This window comes from Ostrinia nubilalis, chromosome 13 (assembly GCF_963855985.1).
Source record: "Ostrinia nubilalis chromosome 13, ilOstNubi1.1, whole genome shotgun sequence".
Lineage (NCBI taxonomy): Eukaryota > Metazoa > Arthropoda > Insecta > Lepidoptera > Crambidae > Ostrinia > Ostrinia nubilalis.
The window spans coordinates 8,698,995-8,717,478 of record NC_087100.1 but is presented as its reverse complement, the minus strand read 5'-3'; the positions used below and the strand labels follow the sequence as shown (position 1 = coordinate 8,717,478).

The 18,484-nt window shown below is 35.8% G+C and overlaps 1 protein-coding gene across 1 annotated transcript; it reads left to right on the top strand.

The window, feature by feature from the left end:
• The first annotated feature begins 4,248 nt into the window (after positions 1-4,248).
• LOC135077570 (protein ecdysoneless homolog) lies at positions 4,249-18,252 on the top strand. The gene is made up of 3 exons (XM_063972121.1): positions 4,249-4,554; positions 16,421-16,623; positions 16,981-18,252. The coding sequence occupies exons 1-3, from the start codon at positions 4,356-4,358 to the stop codon at positions 18,232-18,234; spliced, it is 1,656 nt and encodes a 551-aa protein (XP_063828191.1). The 5' UTR covers positions 4,249-4,355; the 3' UTR covers positions 18,235-18,252.
• Positions 18,253-18,484: the final 232 nt, after the last annotated feature.

Here is an 18,484-nt window from a genome sequence, read left to right as displayed (position 1 = left end):
AACTCACAGAGCACATCTATTTTATTGCACACGACACGACACAAAAGTTAAAAAACAGTAAAACACACTCGCTCACTCGATCACACTCGATTTGACTCGATGGCAGTGTTGCCAGTCGGGTCTAGTCAGAAATTACCAGAAATATAAAAAAAAGTAACCTTTTTGAATAAAAAGTAACCTTCATACGGGGGGGGGGGGGGGGGGGTGCGTAGCGATGATTGTTCATGGATGGAAAATCCAGTCGTATAAAAACGTTTCATGGATTTGCGTTTTATTATCGAAAAACATTCGCTAAAACTATTTTTTTTTTGTAACAAATAATAAATCAAATTCAAGTTTAAATGCACTTTATGACATAATTTTTAAAGTCACTATTAATATTTTTTACCTGTAAAAGTTAATTCTACAATTTATGAAAAATCACCTAAAAGTAACCTTTTCATTAGTGTAACCTAAAAGTAACCACTGCAGTTCAAAAGTAACCTAAAAGGTTACAAAAGTAACCTTCTGGCAACACTGCTCGATGGCGAAATCTGTGGTGGAGAAGCCAAGGAGATTTTGACATTTTAGGGATGGGGGAATTGGGGATCGATCTTGAATCGATAGTTGACAATGAGGATCATCACTGTCGCAGAAAATGGAAAATATCTTTTTCCAGCCAAAGTATCACTTTTAGAGAAAAACTTTTAATGACATTTATTCATCAAAATAATGTAACCCATCAGTAAATTTTAAAAATAGAAATTGTTAAAAATATAAATTTCAATTTTTTTAAATAGCGAAAGCTTACTTTATTCTGATGAATAAATGTTAGTAAAAGATTTTCTCTAAAACTGAAAAAAATATTTTTCATTTACATAGTACGCAACTACGCACGCTGCGCTCGATTCCGATATAGTGACGTCACCGTTAACGTGCTGGGCGGTCAGTGAACTTTTTTTAGTAATTTGGCCATAAATTCGTAAATTTTTGTCGTAGAACAAAATTTTTTTGGACTGTGTATTATGGATTTCTTAGCCCTATAAATCTGCATTAACAACTAAAAATCGAAATGAACCTCATTCTTTAGTATGAGCTGCGTAAGGACCTCATCTGTGGCTAGAGATGGGTTTCCACCCGGGTAAAAACCCACATGAGGGTAAAAACCCAATAAAAACCCGTTTCATTCCACCCGTGGGTGTTTACACCGGGTGAAAACGAATAATTTTATAATTATTTCAATTGGTATCTTTTCTTTATTTTTATTGAATTTTTCTCATTTAAGTTTATTGATTAATAAGTAATAAGTGAAATTTAACACTAATATTCATTATATCGTGGCCAAATCGTAAAATTGATCACGTTATGATGATGTGACCAATTATTTTATAAAATGGTGTTATTTCAAAAATCGTTGAACCGATTTAGAAGAAATTTAGTAGGAACACAATAATTTGTGATCATGGCAAGGACATGGAGGGGGGGGGGGGGGATGCCAAAGATGCCAAACTCTCTCTTTGATGACATTACGGTATAAAGTTACAAATAACAACACCAACTACAAAGTACTTCTGCTTAAAAACTTGAAATCGAACCGCCCTTCCGCCACTGTAACGCATTGTAACGTTTTTCAAGACCTCCTCTCCCCCCAGATTGCATTACGTAACACTAGAACGCCCCCTTAGCAACAAATACCACTTCTCACTTTAAAAAAAGGGTATTTTTGTTTTCACCCACCAGAATGGGTGGTAATGGGTAAAAACCGGGTTTTTACCCAAATCACCCAGTTTTAACCCAATCGGGTGAAATGGGTTTTTACCCACTACCCATCTCTATCTGTGGCACGGACTACGGTGATAGATTTTTTTTTTAAGAATGAAAATTGTAATTTATACAATTTAAAAAAATACAAAAGTCCCGCTAAGCTCTCAGGGTCAGGGTCATACACGAAACGGCGCGGGAGGGACGGCAAAGCGAAAGCAAAGTGATCGCGGTGCGGACTATGGCCCCGATTGCGGTAAAACTTTTCAGCCGCAACGTGACGCAACTGTGCCCCGATTACGCTAATTTTTAACGTCTCCAATACATACGCGCTTCTTCTCCAGTTGAGCTCCGTTTTTTATTCCAGCTGAGGTGCAAATTCGGTATCACGGTAATGGACGTACCTTCCTAGTATTTTCATTGTCACATGAGATATTTAGCTTAACGTTTACGTCTATGCTTTGTTTCACTAGCTGTCAAAACGACACCGTGATACGGATTTGTAAAAACAGCTGATGTTCGTTCTTCGTTTGGGCACGTTGAAGATGAAAATTTTTAGCGTAATCAGAGCCCCGATTACGGTAACTTTTAACGTCTACAATCCAGACGCGTTTCTGATTCTGCAATACGATTGGTCAAAACAGCTGACGTACGCTGTTTTTTTTTTGTGTTTTATTACCGTAATTCATTTGCTGTGTTTAAGTGAAAAAATCCGTTGTTTCGTCTTTGTTTGCGACTGAACTTTAGCGTGGACCTGTGGGTCTAGACAAAGTGCAAATTATAATCGCAAACCAGTCGAAAAGTGGTCGAAAAGCCCCTTTTTTGTATGGAGTTTTGACGGATTCGATTTTCGATTCGATCAAAAAGTGCTTTTTGTCTAGGGGGGCAAGCGTCTAACTCTAAAGTGTGGGCTAGAGATGAAACGCTAATGAGTTGGAAACATTACAAATTAGCGCAATCGGGGCCCAGCATTCTTGGATCCGGCAATTATTAATGTACTGAAGTTATGTTGTTGAACTCTTTTTGACACTAATAGATAATTTCATTAAATTCATTCTGAACCATCGAAATTTGGTTTTGTTAATCGTCTTTTCACATCACTATAGGGTACATGACAAAAAGATTTGACATTGGGGGCGTTTGGCAGAAAATAGCACTAGCTAGCGCTAGTCAGTCGCCAGTAAGAAAAATGGCGTCCTTTTAGCGGTAAATGCTAACACTGCTAAAAAAATGTAAGGGAAATCGTCACTTTTTAAGTTAGCAAACGTGTCCTCGAAAACATGCAAAAGTTTCGGCGGTTGCCATGACGATCGCCATTTTGCTAACAATTTCTAACAAGCGCACTATTTTCGGCTAAACGCATGATTGCCGGAGGACTGTCTGTCACTCACTGTCACATTTTTGATTTTTTGGTCACTCACTTGATGTATTACTTTTCTCTATGCTCACTTGTCTTGTCTTGTCTGTCACCACACCACCACCTCACCCATAGAGAAAAGTAATACATAGGAAATAGAGAACCCTCTCTGTCAAATTTTTGAACCTACTAATTGACAGCCTGGTGTTAAATTCCCTGTACTTAACCTACGTACGTAACGCTCACATACATACATAGTACACGCACACATACATACATAAAGTCCACGCACACATACACACAGTTCACGCACACATAGGCCCTCATAACCTTCAAAGAATTATTGTTTTTATGATGTACAATGTAGAATTTTTTCAAATCCATTATTTTGAAAATATTTATCTTTATGGTGTACGTATTGTATTATTTTCAAAACAGTGGATTTGGAAAAATTCTACATTGCACATGGAAATGCAAATAAGTAAACAAAAACTTTTGAATTTAATAATTTTACTTTATTTATGAACACACATAATATTATACACCAAAAGCGTCTTTTCGCAAAGTTTTCAACAACACTAAAAAAGCATTTGCACATTGAGAAAACTCAGATCACTTGTGAACATAACAGAAAGTTTCTTCGCGATTCACGAAGGAACGAACAAAACTCCGATGAATCAGAACAGCAGCAGGTACGAAGGAATGAACTTGAATTTGACTCGACGACTCTTCAATACTTTAATAGGGCCACAGAAAACTTAAATGATGGCTAAGAAAACAAGAATGCATTTAACATAACAAAAACAACACCGGCCATTTTGGAGTTTGGAGGAAAAACAAAGTTGCCATATGTTAAATAGTAATTTCTACTACTCTATTATGTAAATTATAACAAAAATGTCAATGTTCAGTTTTAAATTAAAACAAATTAATTTCATTTAAAAAAAGTTTTCACATTGTAATTAACAATATTCTCAAATATATTTTAATTAAGAAAAAAATGAAAATATGAAGGAAACAGGAGCAGCGACATCTAGAGCGTTTTAGGGTAGTTAAAAAGTATTTGAATTTATTCACCGATGTCGCTGTTTGGAAGCAAGTTTCACTTCGATGACCGTTGTATGGAAGTTTCCACACCCTGACCTCACCTCTTGTTAAAAACCGTGAGTGAGTCTTGTTGTTTTGCATTTTACTTCTGAGTTTTATTTGTGAAAAATTGTGATAGACTCGCGTGTGGTAAAAATTCTAGTAAAATACGATGACAGAACTTCAAACTGTAACAAATGAAGATACGGTGCATGCTTTATTTTTCTCTTCATTATCAAATTCTGATAGTGTTTACTGGGAAACCATGTGTAAAGAAATAAATTTAACTCTCAAAACTCTTGCAACTGGATACATATGGCATAGAGATGAGTTCAAAGTGTGTTTGCCTATTCTCAATGACGAAAATTGCGGTAAGTGTTTAAATTGGTTTAATTATAAAATGTCTCGCCATAATCTGCACTGCCGGTTTCAACTACACTCGGCATCAAATAAATCGCACCTCCCGCAACAAGCACTTATCAAACGTATGCATCCCCACTTCCCACCAACATTGGTACCATTTGAAAGCCTAGTTCTAAACTTCATTTCATTAAAGGAAAGGTTTTTACCCCAAAAATGTGTCTTTACAAGGATCCAGTCACTTCTTCAAAAAATAGGTAGTTACGCTATAGCCATTTTTTATTACTATTAAACTGTTAAGTTGGGATTAATCGCTATCCATCTGTTAAAGAGGACACGTGAGATCTTTATTTGGTTTTATAACCATAAATCAAATCGGCGGCGGTAGTTGTTGAGAGCAAACCTATGTTAGTTGGTTCCGCATTTAAATGTTTATTTCTCGGATCATAATCGTCAGAACAACAAACATTTTACATTATTTCGTTCAACTAAAGTGTCTAAGTGATATATAATGAAGGTACTGAAATTAAAGGTGTAAAAGTGATGTTTTTATTGAAAAAGACTATTTGTTCATACGGTGTTTACATTCAGTGTTTTTGTTACGGCGGGTATAACTAAAATAAAACTCAACAGTGACTTTCGGTTGTGTCAATCATCGGCATCACCCAACTACTTATTTCGTCACACCGCTTAAGCACAACGTTAGCGCGGTTGCGCTAGAACTGGATTTTTACACCGGCGTTTTCGAGAGGTTCCAAGTTCAAACCTCGGCACAGGAAATTTATTTGGATTTTTATTTAGACAATTTTAGTCATCCGCTACAATGAAGTTCGCATGTTGCAAGTCGACCACAGGTGGCGCCACCGATGTCATCGACTGTTCTAATTGTAAATTAAGTTATCACTTAAAATGTTTGTTCCCCACGGAAAAGAGGCCCGACTTGGCTTACAGAAAGAACTGGACTTGTCCTGAATGTGTTATGGCTCGGCCTCGACAACTTAACAAAGATACGACCCCGATAAGGAGCAGCTCCAATAGCAGTAATGTCAACAAAGCCAGCTATAATGACAACATTACGTTTCGTAGAGGAGGATCCACATCCACTTCGTGCTCGCCTGTGAAGCAGGACATGCCCGAATCGGGTCTCGTAGCGCGCGATTGCGTCATAAGTCCAGATGAGATCAGATCAATAATAGCTACTGAAATGGGCAAATTGGCAGCTGAGCTTCGTGCAACTATAGCAAGTGAACTACGGACAATTAAGGATGATATTTCCAGTATTAAGGACTCAATGAACTTCATCAATAGCAAATTCGAAGAGTTAAGTTCAAGGGTTGATAGCGTTGAAAGTGATATCAAGTCATTGAAGTCAGCCGGCTCTGATGTGGGCCAGTTGAAGTCATCGTTATCTGTTATGGAAAATGAAATGAACAGTAGGGAACAGTGGGCTAGAAGATCTAATGTCGAGATTTATGGGATTCCGGAACGGAAAACTGAAAACCTAGTTGAACTTTTGGATAGTATCTCAGTAGCTTCTGGCTTCGACCTGAATTGTGCCAGGGACATTGATTTTGTGACACGTGTGGCTCCCAAAAAGACAATGAGTAGCAGTTCCAAGCCCAGGCCTATTGTTGTACGTTTTTTGGCTAGATGGAAAAAGGACGATTTCTTGTCCCAGGTTAGAAAACGTAAACTTAAGTGTAGTGACATCGGTTTTCAGTCGAACAATAATTTTATATATTTTAATGACCATTTGACTAGCTCGAATAAGTCTCTTTTGCAATCAGTGAAAAAAATAGCAAAAGATAAAAATTATCAATATGTCTGGGTTAAAAATTGTGCCATTATGGCTCGTCGCTCAGACACTAGTCCTGTTATTCATATAACTAACTCTAGCGATTTAAAAAAGATCTTGTAAGTGTTAATGCCGTGGTCAATGTCCTTTTCTCATCAGCTTACTCGTAAGCGTTTTATTTAATTTTATTTGTAATGAACTGTCATTTTTACAATTTTATTATTATGTCTATTTTATCCTTTTTGGGGCGGTCCTTGATGGTGCATATTATTTTATTACTGTTACAATAATTATTACAGGGGAATCAGCGTGTTATGTACGCTTTAATTTTAACAAAATTTTTATTTATTTATGTGTTGAATTAACTAACTTTTTACTACTGGTTTACTGTGTGTTTTCATTATTTTGTAAAGTTTTTTGGGGTGCAATTAATTTATTTATTAAAAATATTGTTACAAGGGAGTCAGAGTGCTTTTTATGCTTTAATTTTGTAATAATGTATTATAAATTATTTGTTATCTGGAATATTTGGTCGGTTGTTAAGCGCTATTTAATCTCCATATTATTTGTTTGCCTAATTAATTAGATGGATAGTACACTGATGGTTTATTACCAAAATGTAAGAGGATTACGAACTAAGACAGATATCTTCTACCGTAACCTGATTCAATCGGATTATGATTTTGTATGTTTGAGTGAGACGTGGCTTTTGGAAGGTATACACGATGCTGAATTTTTTGATAGTAGGTATGGTGTTTACAGATGCGATCGTGACTACAAGTTGCGTGGAAACAAACTTGGTGGCGGAGTCTTGATAGCTGTGAATCGCAGATATTCAGTTAGCTCTTCGTCGCTGTTGCCCGTTAAAGCAGCTGCAGCTGAAGTTGTCAGGGTCTCTGTGCATTTGAACGCCGCTCACTTACTGCATGTTTACTGTTGTTACTTCCCGCATTGCCCACTACACTATGAAGTTCTCTGTGATATTTTCGAAAGTATATCAAACGACATTTGTTCTAGTCCTGACGACAAGTTTATGATTTTGGGTGACTTTAATGTGTCCAATGGTAATTGGACTGCGACAGATCTCGGTATGGATTTGATTGGTTTGAGTAATGGTGATGACCTCGTGGACTCGTTATATTCCTTTATGTGTTTTAATGACCTCTTACAATTTAACGCTATTCCTAACTTTAATGGGAGATATTTGGACCTTGTCATGTGCAATTTTGAATGTCTTGTCAATCGTTGTGCGACACCTCTTGTTGCGGAGGACCGGCACCACCCTGCTCTGTCGATTCGCACGTCTCATATTAAACCGCGAATTCTTCGACCAGCGCTGCGAGTTGTTCCGAATTTTCGTGCAGCTAATTATGATATTATTAATGGCGAAATTAGGTTGGTCAATTGGCATGAACTGCTGGCCGATAGAAGTATCCAAGAAGCCGTTGATATTTTTTATGATACTATAAATGGAATTGTTTCTAGTCATGTTCCCCATAAGACAGTTAATAATAATTCTCGTTATCCTTCTTGGTTTTCTAAATCGTTGGTGAAAATTATCTCTGAAAAGTCGAAATATCATAAAAAATGGAAGAAGTATGGCAGGTTAAGCGATTATCACACCTTTGGTTTATTACGTGAGAGGCAAAAGCGTGTACAACTTGAATGTTACAATGCATACATTCGCTACTGTGAAGGTAGGATAAGACTCAACAGTAAATTCTTTTGGAGTTTTGTGAAATCCAAGAAATCGTCAAATGATGTTCCTGATACAATGTTCTCTGGTGGCGTATCATCTTCTAATGGTGAAACCATTTGCGCCATGTTTAATGACTACTTTCAATCGGCATTTGAACCCAGAACATGTGGCTTGACTTCATCCACTCTTTTGGAGAGTCAGGGTGCAGTATCCGTTGGCTCCATTGAGCTCTCTCCCGAGCTTGTCGAGAAGTACTTGAAGGGACTAGATATAAATAAGGGTAGTGGCCCGGATAATTTGCCTCCTTTCTTCCTTAGAATGTGTCATCGCTACCTTGCTCTTCCGATTTATTTACTTTTTGACTTATCGTTAAAAACGGGTGAAATGCCTAGTGGATGGAAGCAGTCCTTTGTCGTTCCTGTCTTTAAATCCGGCAATAAACATAATATTCAGGATTATAGGCCAATCTCAAAATTATGTACAATTGCCAAATTGTTTGAGAAAATTATTTATGACGCCATATTTCCGAGTCTGAGGCCCATCCTCGCCGACCAGCAGCATGGGTTTATTAACAAGAGGTCTACTGAGTCGAACCTTTGCGAGTTGGTTCATTTCGTTGCAAAGTCAATGGATCAGGGATTTCAGGTGGATGTCGTGTATACCGACTATTCTAAGGCATTTGATAAAATCTCACACCCTATATCGTCACCGTCGTGGCAGAATTAAATAACTGACAAAACCAAAGTTGCGAGATATTCACGTTTTTGTATTTTTTTTCGTTAAAAATGGCGATAACTTTTAAGGGTAAAAATATTTTACTGTCGGTCTTTTGATATTTTATACAGCAAATTTACCTTAATTAATTCAATATTCTTCGATGATGTTACTTTGTATTATTTTAAATAAAAAAATAAAAATGTAATTATTTAGTTTTGCCACAACCGTATTTTACAAAAAAGTTGCAGTTATTTAGTTTTTGTATGTCACTTATTTAGTTTTACCACAACCAAGGTATTACAAAAACGAATATTTCCATTGAATAAGTACACTTGTTTAATTTTGCCACACTTTTATTGACCTAAATGTTGATTTATTTATTTTATTTTACTTGTTTTGTTGATGCGATTTTAGTCAAAATCTGTAAAATTGTTAAATAATACTAAAATATACCTACTTATTCGATACTTATAAATGTTTAACAAATTGGTATGGTAACTATCAACATCAGATTCCTATAACATTGAAATTAAATTGAAAGAACCAACATCGAAATGAATATCAAAATTAAAATAATCCAAAAACAATAAAACTGTAATAGGGATCTCTCCCTAGGGATCCATAGGGATCCCTTACCCTCAACGTCATGGCAGAACGACGTTCAATGTCTCTGCAGATCTCCGTTGACGCTAAGGTACATCGGCAGCTTAATAGACAGATATGGAAGTCCTTCCGACATGATGTTCGCAACTTTAATACAAATAGTATTAAAGAAACGATAGAGCGGAACCAAGGCTCCAAAGTGTTCGCAAGAGACTACTCTATTGGGCGAAGCTAGCTGACAAAGCTGAAGACTGCGGAAGGTAGTGTAACGTCAACAAAAGCCGAGGTTCTGGGTGAGATTGAAAAGTTTTATGGACAGCTATATACCTCGACGAAGATATTGTGGATATCAGCATTATTAGCCTATACGAGATTAGGATGGCTCTCAAACACCTAAAGAACAACAAGGCAACGGGGGATGACGGAATAACCTCGGAGCTTCTGAACTCGGGTGGAACATCGATATTAAAGTCAAGTCCTTCAGAGACTATTTAACTTCGTCTTACTCCAGGGAACAACGCCAGAGGCATGGAACAGAAGCGTGGTGGTACCTACTCTTTTTCAAGAAAGGGGATAAAACCTTGCTGAAGAATTACTGACCAATCTCGCTTCTGAGTCATGTCTACAAGCTGTTTTCGAAAGTTATCACGAATGATCTCGCGCGTAGGATTGATGACTTCCAGCCTCCCGAACAAGCCGGTTTCTGAAAAGTATCGGTACATATCGAGGTGCTGAAGTGCTTGTACACGCCACCATGTTGGTCCGAGTACAGGAGTGGAGTACGAGGGCGATTCCTCTGCAGCGAGGCATGAGGGAGATGTTATATCTCCGGATCTCCGAAACTATTCACCGCTGCATTGGAAGACGCTTTCAAACTCCTTGAATAGAAAGGATTCAGCATAAACATCAACGACGAGTACATCACTCACCTTCGGTTTGCCGACGATATTGTGTGGTCATGGCAAAGTCATTGGAAGACCTCGGCATAATGCTCGAAGACCTTAATCTCCCAAAAGGTAGGCCTTCTGGTGAACAACATGGAAAAACGAAGCTTTTGTCGAATGTCTATGTTGCGTCCTACCCAGTTTCGGTTAGGAGCTCGAATCTCGAGATTGTTGACAAGTATGTCTACCTCGGACAAACGTTTCAGCTAGGTAGAGAAAGAGGTCGAATCCAACTCGGCTGGGCACCGTTCGGGAAACTACACAACATCCTTTCATCCAAAATATCTCAGTGCCTAAAGACGAAAATCTACAATCTGTATGTGTTACCACTGATGATATACGGCTCGGGAACGCGGCCTCTTACTATAGGCCTTATAAATAAGCTCAAAGTTGCACAGCGTGCGCTTTGAAGAGGGCTATGCTCGGTTTTTCTGTACAAGAGACAAGGCACATAGTACGCAGAACTGACAGACGATGGGGCAGCAAGGTTCTGGAGTGGAGGGCACGTACCGGAAAGCACAACGTGGACTTCATAAAGGTAGCAAGAAAGCACTGGATGCAGACCGCTACCAGCCGGTCATATTGGAAATCATTGGGGGAGACCTATGTTCGACAGTGGACGTCCTATATGGCTGAAATGATGATGATGATGAAGGTAACTATCCAGATTCAACATCTGAGTAATGAACATTGAAATTAAAAGTAACATTTAAAGTAATGTTACAAAAATGAAATAAATCAAAAACACAATTGTACGACTATTTTGAAGCAATGTTTCGGATCGAGTTGTGGCAGAATTAAATAAAGTCACTTATTGACTTTCTTAGTACAAGTATTTTGAAGCAATGTTTCGCAGTGAGTTGTGGCAGAATTAAATAAAGTCACTTATTTAGTTTTGCCACGTAAATTCTACAACAAACAGAGTTGTAATTTATGGTCAATAGTTTCACTAAACTGAAGATATCTTTGGAAATATCATAGATATTGCCACGAGAGTAAGACCAAAATATAGGTAACACTTTCTACTATACAAAAAGTGGAAAAAGTGGTTTTTGCCAAAAGTGTCAGTTATTTAATTCTGCCACGACGGTGACGATATTAATCCGTAAGCTTGGTTTAGTCGGTATACACGGTGACCTTCTTCGTTGGATCACCTCATATTTACGTGATCGATCTCAGGCTGTTACTGTCAAGGGTCATGTGTCATCATTTGTGCCGGTCTCCTCGGGAGTGCCACAGGGTTCTCATCTCGGTCCATTACTGTTCAACGTATTTATAAATGACATCGTTCATATTTTTAGCAATAGTAACGTATTAATATATGCTGATGATATGAAAATCTTTAGGAGAGTTAAATCTATAACTGATTGCTTGCTTTTACAAAATGATCTTGAAGCTTTGTCTCGGTATTGTTTAACCTCCTGGGGCCTGGCGTCATATATTTATTACATAAAACAAAAAAATATAAATCAACGCTATCTGTTGAAATTTACGAGAACTTTTACGTTAGTTAGTTAGATGGTGCATCTGTCCATCATTCTTAGCTGTGATTGGCTAGTGAAGTGACATTTAATTTTTTTTATCTTTAATTGAACTAGCGACGGCGCCGCGACCGGGAACAAGTGGTTAGTAATAATGAAATTTTTACTAAAATATAAACGATTTCTATAAGCCTTTGTTATTATTCGTTTTGGGATTTGAACTGTTTTATTATCTGAGTATCACTGATTGTGGAAAAACGTATGAAAACTACGAAAACCATGGTGAAATCTGAATTTCATACAGGTATTACATGAGGTCCCAATTACTAGTGTAAACTGACAGAGCCCAGTGTAATACCTGTATGACATTATACATTTTCTATTAAATAGCATACAATCTGATATAATTTTCTTATTTGTTTAGGTAGATATATGCGAATATAACATATTAGAACACTCAAAAATCGATTTTACTGGTAAAGTCGGCCCAGAAGTATTATCAACACCTCAAGTCACTTTGATTTTTTTTTATGAAATTAAAATAATTTCATAAGCCACTTAATCAAATTGTTTTTTATTTTTTTTATTGCTATTGACCTTATCTACATCATTTAATGTTAATTACACATTGGTGTGATGCATTTTTTATCACGAGGATTTTTTAGTTTGAGTCATCCAAATGAAATGCAATAAAATTTTGAAATACTATTAAAAAAAAAAATAGAGATGCAATGTTATTGCCCAAACATGACATAAAACTTGATAAAGAATCTATCTAGCTACATTTTAACGAAAAGGTACTTAAAAAATATCAATAGTTGCATCCACTGCATAGAAAAAAGTAAGTACAGGCAGAAAAAAAATTAAAAATATAACAAAAAAATTTTTGGTATCTCAATATACAGGGTGTCCCGTAATGTAACGTCAAGCCGGAACTGGGTGTTGAGGCAAGTTGTGCTGGTTATCAGAAAAATATAAAAAAAAATCTATGTGGCATATTTTAAAAATAAAAGGCATTTAAAAAAAATCAAAAAATTCTACTCCAGGTGACGGTCCTTTTACTCGTGTTGCCACAAATCTTCACTTTTTCCAAATTTTTTTTTTGTTATGTAACCCTGAATAATGCTTCTCTAAATTGTTATCAAAATTACAAAACCAGCTGCTCCAACTTGGATGAAAAAAATACATTATTCCCAAAAAAAAAATCAAAATAAAAATTTTGCCTAGTTTAAACTGACTGTACTGAAAAAAAATTGTACTACGCGACTGTGGCAAGTGACGTCATAATTTGGCGCATTTAGTAAGGATTCCAAAATGGTATAACACTTTGTAAAATCTTGCTGTAATTGTCGACAATTTTTGTTTATTGGAAATAATCCCGTTTTTAACTTTATCTACCTTGGTTAAAAATATTATTCTAATGTGCCCAAAATTTAAGTTTCTGGCTTAAGTGAGGTGGAGAAGCCATTTTAAAAGGTATGAGCGGGACGGAGAGGGCCATCTTACCAAGCAGGGATGTTATGGATATCCGTAACCGTAACCGAAACTATCGGATATCCGAAATAAAAAAATGACCATAACCGTAACCGAAACTGATTCAAAAGTTACGGATAGTTTCGGATAAAGGCCAAACTGCAAAACTCTATGAAATTTGCAGTATACACGCCGCAGCTGCAATGCCGCGCTGCCGATTTCATAGTTTTGCAGTTTGCGGTCTGCGGCCCGTCTTGGAATTGTACCTTAAATCTTAATATTTGTTACCAACTTGTCTGGCATTCGCTGGCACCATCTAATATGCCAGCCTGTTTTACCTTTATCATACATAGGTGTCGTCTTAGTTGGTACATAAAGTAGCTATGTGGGTCACGCTCACGCAGCATCTTGCTATTTGTATTATACCTCCATTTTTGAAATTCTAATAATTCCGTAACCGAAATTATCCGAGACTTTCGGATAATCTGAAATGATTTCATATCCGTGACCGTAACCGAAACCGGTATAATATTATTCTAATATCCGTAACCGTATCCATAACCGAAACTTCATATCCTTATTATCCCTGTTACCAAGTACAAGTGCAGGCAGAGCAGGTAGTAAAGGCGCGCGCGCACGGGTGACTTTTGTCACAGTATGTCAACTACTAATTACTGTCATGGTGACAAAAGTTTCTGTGACTGACTGTACGGTAGTCAGTCACAGAAACTTGAATTTTGGGCACATTAGAATAATAATTTTTAACCAAGGTAAATAAAGTTAAAAACGGGACTATTTCCAAAAAACCAAAAATTGTCGACAATTACAGCAAAAATTTACCAAGTGTTATACCATTTTGGAATCCTTACTAAATGCGCCAAATTATGACGTCACTTGCCACACTCGCGTAGTACATTTTTTTTTCAGTACAGTCAGTTTAAACTAGGCAAAATTTTTATTTTGATTTTTTTTTTGGGAATAATGTATTTTTTTCATCCAAGTTGGAGCAGCTGGTTTTGTAATTTTGATAACAATTTAGAGAAGCATTATTCAGGGTTACATAACAAAAAAAAAATTTGGAAAAAGTGAAGATTTGTGGCAACACGAGTAAAAGGACCGTCACCTGGAGTAGAATTTTTTGATTTTTTTTAAATGCCTATTATTTTTAAAATATGCCACATAGATTTTTTTTTATATTTTTCTGATAACCAGCACAACTTGCCTCAACACCCAGTTCCGGCTTGACGTTACATTACGGGACACCCTGTATTTCAAAAATCGATTCAAATTCGTTGTAGATAGTCAAGAAACTTAACTAGGAATTACTTTTGTGCAATTTATTACGGGACATCCTGTACATGAAATAAAAAAGTCGTTGACATTGGGAACCGATGTCGTAAATTTATGACATTGAGAAAATTGCCGTTTTCCAGATAAAAAAAATATTTTATTTTTTATGATAATTATATCAATTATTAATACTATTTGGATAGTTTTCATATGAATTCACGACAAAAATAATTCCCGGGCCCCAGGAGGTTAAGCAATTGTCTTAACCTGAATATTAAGAAATGCAATGTGATTACTTTCACGCGGAAGAAAAGTCCCATCGTTTTTGAATACTCAGTGAACGACAATATAATCAATCGCGTGAATGAAGTGAGGGATTTGGGTGTTTACCTCGATGCTAAGATGTCCTTTCGTTGCCATTTGGATGCTATATCGGCCAAGGCTTATCGTATGCTGGGATTTGTTTTGAGAACTGGAAAGGAATTTAAGAATTGTTCTACGCTTGTTCTGCTGTTTAATTCTTATGTGCGTTCTATTTTGGAATATGGATCTGCAGTTTGGAATCCTCACTATCAGAAATATATCAATATGTTGGATCGTATCCGAAATAAATTTATGAAACACCTTCATTTTAGATGTTCTAACAGAGGTACTTGTTCTCACATGGAATCTGTACCCTCACTCACTGACCGTCGCATTGAAAGAGACCAGATATTTCTATTCAAATTGCTGCACAATTTAATTGACTCTCCTTATCTTTTAAGTGAAATATATCTCCGTTGCCCCCGGCTTAGTGCCCGTAATAGGTGTCTTTTTGATGTGCCCCTTTGTAGGACTAATTATGCTTTCAGCACCTTTCTGCCTCGCGCTTGCCGTTGCTACAACAAACAATTCCAAGAATTAGACATACTTGGGTCTAATTTAAGTAAGTTTAAAAAACAAATCCGGGATTTGTCTTGTGGCAACTAAATTGCGAGCGTCAGGTGATGTTTGCAGTTCGCTCCTTTATTAATTAGGTAGTTGATAATTTTTCTTTTGTCACTTTGTTTACTTTTTTTTATATAAGTTTATATTTTTCACAACAAAATTTTATTCATAATGGTTTGCCCAACTTTATGTGTATATTTAACTGTGGAAACTTAATTGGTTTATGTGTTTTCTTACTGCACCTAAGTTAAATTATATTGTAACTGTATGTTTCCCAAAAATAAATAAATAAATAAATAAATAAATAAAAATCGGTCTAATTGATCCCAGAGGTGAGCCCAAAGTGAGGTCTATTTTCAAGTCACATTTATGGTATAAGTTAATAATTTATTTAGAAATGAAATGTATTTTTCTTTAAGGATATTTATTGGGCTTTCAAATAACACCAATATTGTTGAGGTACCATGATTGTGTCAGAAGAAAATCTTTAAAGTTCGCGTCGCGGAAGGTGCGGTTTATTTGATGTTGAGTGTAGATCTAATCATAATCATAATCATTTATTCATTCATAAACATGGGTATTACAGGATGTCACATACAAAATGTAAACATCTTTTATCCTACTTGGGAGAAATTATGATCTCGTCAGTTAACTTGACGAACATCATGGCTATGCTTTTTTCTGGTGAGAAATGGAATTTAAGTGCCCCTAGACCAGGAACATTTTGTTTACTTTCTACAGTAGAGAGGTTTAAGTACTTGCAAAATAGGTTTTCAATAATTCCTCCAGAACTTTTCTGTTGTGTCGTGACAAGGAGCCGTTTCTTCCTTTTTTAATGTAATCATTTATTTATTTAAATGAACCAAATAAGTCTCCAATTTAGCATGCACACAAAGTTGGGCTAACTATGTATAATACTTTGTTCATTTTGTACACTTTTAATTTCAGCTCTGCCAATGCATCTTATTGCTTCTACTTGCTTCGGAGACAACATTGAAGATGAATGGTTCATTGTTTACCTTATTATGGAATTAAGCAAAAAATACTCAGAATTGATTATCCAAATAATAGATAATGATGGAGACTTTATGCTTATAGAGGCAGCTGACTATTTACCAAAATGGGCTAATCCAGAAACCACTGAAAATCGCGTAAGTTTAGACATTTGAGTGAGCACAGTTAAATTTTATGCACCTTTGTATGAAAAGTGTTATTGGAAGAGTGTTCTTTAAAGATTCTAATTTTGTCAAAACTATGTTACTTTAGTTTGATGTCAAAACTATCATATGCACCATGAATAAATAAATACTATTGAAAATTCTTATCCAGCTATTATACTTAATTATATTGTATCATGAGTGAATTGCCATCATCTAGGCAAGTTTGCTTTTTAGAGCAAGGCAAAGGCCTTGGTTTGATCACAGCTTTACATTATCATATTTTTTGTGTATAACTATTTAGATCTTCAAATTTTCTTTCCAAATATTAATAATCATTTCTTGTTTCAGGTTTTCATATTTAAAAATGAAATAAATTTAATTTCTCCTGATCTGGCAAGTTTTAAAAATAAACTAAGTGTCAATGATGCAATAGAATTACTTGTGAAATTTCCGGAAAAAACAAGAGCATTACCTGAAATCAAAAATACTATAATAACCAGAATTGGTTCATATCCAGAAAAAATTAAAGAAAATATTCAAAGAGTGATAGTCCGTTTGCCATTAGAAATTGCTGCAGTACTTAAGTTAAAACCAGCTCTCATTGCACCAATTGTTACTACATATTGTAATCATGACATTATTGATGTGAAATCAGTTGGAAACATAGATTTGAGTGATTATGTCTATGTTGAAGTAAATTTCACTAAATGTCTTTATGCAATGCTCATGCATTCTAAACTTATACGAAGTGTGAAACATAAAATATCAGCTGAAGCTAAAAGAGATGAACTAGGATTCAAAATTACCTTTGGGTTTCAAATGTTAATGAAAACAGCAGCCAAAGATATATTTTGTTCTAAAGAGTTTATTAAGTATAAAAACAATTTAAAAGAGAATGGATATTTCAGAAACAATATTGAACATTCAAAGGAATATAATTATTTACTAGAAAAAGCAAAGAACTATTTCTTTGAGATGGAGTGCCCTGTTAGCACTTATGTGTCCAACAATGTGTCAAGCATAATGGCGACAGGAGAGTTTTTAAAATGCAAGGAATCTTTGAAAGAGCACAATAAAACTGACAGTAGTCTCAATGAAGATAATGATGATTGGTTAAGTATTGAACCTAGTCAGTTAAATAATATGCTAAATAATCGTTATGGTAACAGTGTGAAATTCAATAATGATGATATTGTAACACCTGAAACTATAACAACAAAATTGACAGATTTTTTAAAACAATCTTCAGATTTTGAAGGCGTTGACACTAAAGAAAAGAATGATTTAGAAAGCAAAAATATTAACTTCGATGCTAATGAATTTATCAATTGTTTAGAAAAGATGATGGATTTAGTTTCGGTTGATATGCACTCTTCTTCTGAAACCGATTCCGATTTTGAAGACAATCTAACAGATGCTGAGCTTGATGAAGAACTTGCTAATAAACTTAAATCCTACGACGTAAATAGAAGTGACGGAAATAAAGTCATGTTTAATTTAACTCAAAGTATTAAAGAGGAAGGAGTTTCTGGACCTTCTAGTAACTTGCTTTCAAGTATAGGAATAAATAAAACCGATTTATTAGACTCTGATGATGATTAAAAACCATATTGCAAATAATATAGCATTTTTTGTTTAATTACCTTTCAATTGTTTACAGATGCCTCCTCGATTGAACTACGTAAAATAATCGGATTTTTTTTTTATTAAAAACCGTTCTCCAGTCACGGATTTCCTGTGGTTCCTTCCCTTGGTGGTGGCCAGCAGGTTAGAAACGCGGGGGGACGCCTGCATTGCACAGGCTACCGGCTACTAGAGATGGGTTATACTAGGTAAATTTGATACTAGGTGC